The sequence below is a fragment of the Nerophis ophidion genome, linkage group LG02 (assembly GCF_033978795.1).
Source record: "Nerophis ophidion isolate RoL-2023_Sa linkage group LG02, RoL_Noph_v1.0, whole genome shotgun sequence".
Lineage (NCBI taxonomy): Eukaryota > Metazoa > Chordata > Actinopteri > Syngnathiformes > Syngnathidae > Nerophis > Nerophis ophidion.
Window position 1 is genome coordinate 12,906,678 of NC_084612.1, and position 3,548 is coordinate 12,910,225.

General features: G+C 45.4%; 1 protein-coding gene across 1 annotated transcript; it reads left to right on the forward strand.

The window, feature by feature from the left end:
• The first annotated feature begins 272 nt into the window (after positions 1–272).
• Positions 273–2,825, forward strand: LOC133535491 (uncharacterized). Its single transcript, XM_061875376.1, has 5 exons — positions 273–402; positions 445–641; positions 718–1,069; positions 1,936–2,621; positions 2,686–2,825. The coding sequence occupies exons 1-5, from the start codon at positions 273–275 to the stop codon at positions 2,716–2,718; spliced, it is 1,398 nt and encodes a 465-aa protein (XP_061731360.1). The 3' UTR covers positions 2,719–2,825.
• Positions 2,826–3,548: the final 723 nt, after the last annotated feature.

The window sequence follows — 3,548 nt, forward strand, 5'->3', positions numbered from 1 at the left end:
AGCGGTATTGCGACATCCGTGGGAGTGCTGGTGACTTGACAAGACTGACAGCGTGTGAGGTGTACAAGCGGGGAAACATTCTTGTGACCGTGTCCTGAATGTGTTCTGACTTGTTACAAAGTTTTTGATTGTATTGTATGGATGATATCATGTAGAGCTTCACTAGTATGTATCCTCGCAAAGCTGAAAGTGGTCAAGTAATTTTCATGTTTATTGTGCAACAAATGTGTGTTCAGACTTCCGGAGACAAAACGCTTGCGTGTGCTCTAATCATGGCAAACTTGTGTGGAGAGACGCAGCCGACGGGCCGACAGCGGGCGGACATAGGTGTTCTGGAGCAGAATGGAGGCCAGGAGGCGGGACATGCGGCGGAGCGGCAGGACTGCAATCGGAGTCAGGTGCGTAGGACACACACCTCCTCACAATCTGCGCATCTGCTCCTAGACTTTAAAAGAGGCAAAGGGGGCACGATCGAGAGAGAGAAGAGGAAACCACGGCAACCCGACCACGAGCACGATAACCGAGCACGGCAAGATGAGTCCTCGCCACAGACGCAGCAGGCGAGCACCGAAAGGTGCAGCGTGACCAGGAAGCAGAACCGGCGCACTAGAAATGGGCGCGCCCGACTGGCCCGAAGAAAGGTTGTGCGAAACAATAAAAGTCAATCAAACCTGCTACGTCGCATCGTGTGTCCAGTGTCACCGCAACCCACACGAGGACGGCTGGGAGTCCGTCACATTGGCGCCCAACAAAAAGACACCAGTGGAAGCGGAGGATGACGATGTCATCTGGGCTCTCGTGGCAAGTTACACCAGGCTGCTTGAGAAAAAACGTCAGGAAACCCAGATGATGCTAGCGTTGCTGGAGACGACGAAAGAAGAAGCCAAGAAAGCCGGTGTCGATGCCATCTACCTGGGAGGCAGGACTGGAGAGGCGACAGTAGCGGTGACCGACCAACAGGGCGAGCTGTCGGCCAACAGGAAGGAGGACGAGTGCCCCCTGGAAGAGGAAAGGCACAGAGAAGAAGTTTACGTTGATGAAGCTTTCGTTGAAGAAGAAATAAGAAGAAGTTTGTAAGGAAGAAATTTTCGTTGAAAATGAAGTTTACTTTAATGGTGAAGTCTACGTTAATGATGAAATTGATGTTGATGAAGAAACTTACGACGACGATGAAGATTTTGTTAATGATAAAATTTATGTTGAAGAAAAAGTTGATGATGATGAAAGAGAAATTGAAGTCCAAGAAAATGGTGAAAAAAAATAAATTATTGAAAAAATTCTGGGAGATAAAGAAGATGATGAAAATGAAGTAAAAATTAAAGATGAAGACGAAGTCCAAAAATCTCAAGAAATTGAGAGAAAAGAAGTTAAAGAAGAAGAAGTTGATGATGATGGAAAAGAGGTTTAAGAAGTTGAAGTCCAAGGATATGATGAAGAAAAAGAAACAATTGAAGAAATTCTGGAAGATAAAGAAGATGATGGAAATGAAGTAGAAATTAAAGATGAAGACGAAGTCGAAGAACCTCAAGAAATTGAGGAAAACATTCTTGGAGAAATGCAAGAAAAGGAAGAAGAGGACAAAGAAGACAAAGAAAAACTTAAACGAGAAAAAGTAACTCAAGAAAATGAAATAGAAGAAATAATTGAAGAATTGCTGGAAAGTGATGAAGACGAACAAGAAGAGGAAGAAATTAAGGAAAAAATTATTGGAGAAATGCAAGAAAAGGAAGAAGAGAACAAAGAAAAACTTAAACGAGAAGAAGTAACACAAGAAATTGAAATAGAAGAAATAATTGTAGAATTGCTGGAAATGATGAAGACGAACAAGAAGAGGAAGAAATTGAGGATGAAGAAGAGGTTGGAAAAGCTCAAGAAATTGAGAAAGAAATTCTTGGAGGAATGCAAGAAAAGGAAGAAGAGGACAAAGATGACAAGGAGAGACTCACAGAGGACAAGGAGAAAGACCTGCTGGGAGAAATGCAAGAAAGGAAAGAAGAGGACGAAGAGGACAAGGAAAGACTCACAGAAGACAAAGAAAAGAAAGACAAAGGAACCAGAGGGCCGCAGCAATTATTTTCCCGCGCCTGGAAGAAAAGGTGGGGGGGAGTACGCTCGGCCTAGAACTGGCGGGGGAGGTCTGTGGAAAGACGCAGCCGACGGGCCGACAGCGGGCGGATAGAAGCGTTCTAGACCAGAATGGAGTCCAGGAGGCGGGGCATTCGGCAGCGAGGAGAGGCGTGACGCACGCGGAGCGGCAGGACGGCAATCGGAGTAAGGTGCGTAGGACACACACTTGCTCACAATCTGCGCATCTGCTCCTAGACTTTAAAAGAGGCAAAGGAGGCACGATCGAGAGAGAGAGGAGGAAACCACGGCAACCCGACCACGAGCACGACAACCGAGCATGGCAATATGAGTCCCCGCCACAGACGCAGCAGGCAAGCACCGAAAGGTGCAACGCGACCAGGAAGCAGAACCGGCGCACTAGAAATGGGCGCGCCCGACTGGCCCGAAGAAAGGTTGTGCGAAACAATAAAAGTCAATCAAACCTGCTACGACGCGTCGTGTGTCCAGTGTCACCCCAACCCACACGAGGACGGCTGGGAGTCAGTCACAACTTGGTAACAAACAACGAAGAAATCTATTTTTGGACAAAAGACGATTCACAATCTTATCTTTTTGAAGCTGAATGAACGGAAGATGAACTGCTGCTTCTAGAAGCCAGCAAGAAGAAAAGGGAGAGATGTTGGAGCAGACGGAAGCCGTTAGAGTGAGGTAAAAGCGTCTTGTAGCTGCAAAAGTGGAACTTGGACACAAGCTACTTCGACATAAATGGTGTGCTTACCCTATATCAATAAGAAAAAACGTCCCTGCTCAGCTGGACCAGACGAACAACTATCCATCGAGTGAGTCACACTATATATTGATCATGATGCGTATATGCAGCACGTCATGCGTGTATCATGACGGCATACACTGCATAGCTAGCTGATTACAAACAAAACATGATATTTGGGCTAATACTTGACATATACTGTAATATTATTTTTCATGTTTTTCAGTCAGTAAAGATTGCTGTCTTATCGCAATGTGTTGTGAATTACAAACTCAAACGAATTTAATGCTGATGTAGAAGCTCACTTTTCTTTTGCCGTAGTTAGTTTGTACAGCTAATACTGAAGCACGACGATGTGTTACATTGCAAGAAATCTCTTTTTTTTTCTCATTGTAGCCCATGGAGTTGAGTTCTTTCTTATGATGTTGGATGTGAGCCAAGGATGTTGTTGTGGCTTGTGCAGCCCAATGAGACACTTGTGATTTAGGGCTATATAAATAAACTTTGATTGATTGATTGTCTTCAGTAATGCGGACGTTGTACCAGTCCGTTGTGGTGAAGAAGGAGCTGAGCCGGAAGGCAAAAATCTCAATTTACCGGTCGATCTACATTCCCATCCTCACCTGTGGTCATGAGCTTTGGGTCATGACCGAAAAGATAAGATCACGGGTACAAGCGGCCGAAATTTGTTTCCTCCGCCGTGTGGCGGGGC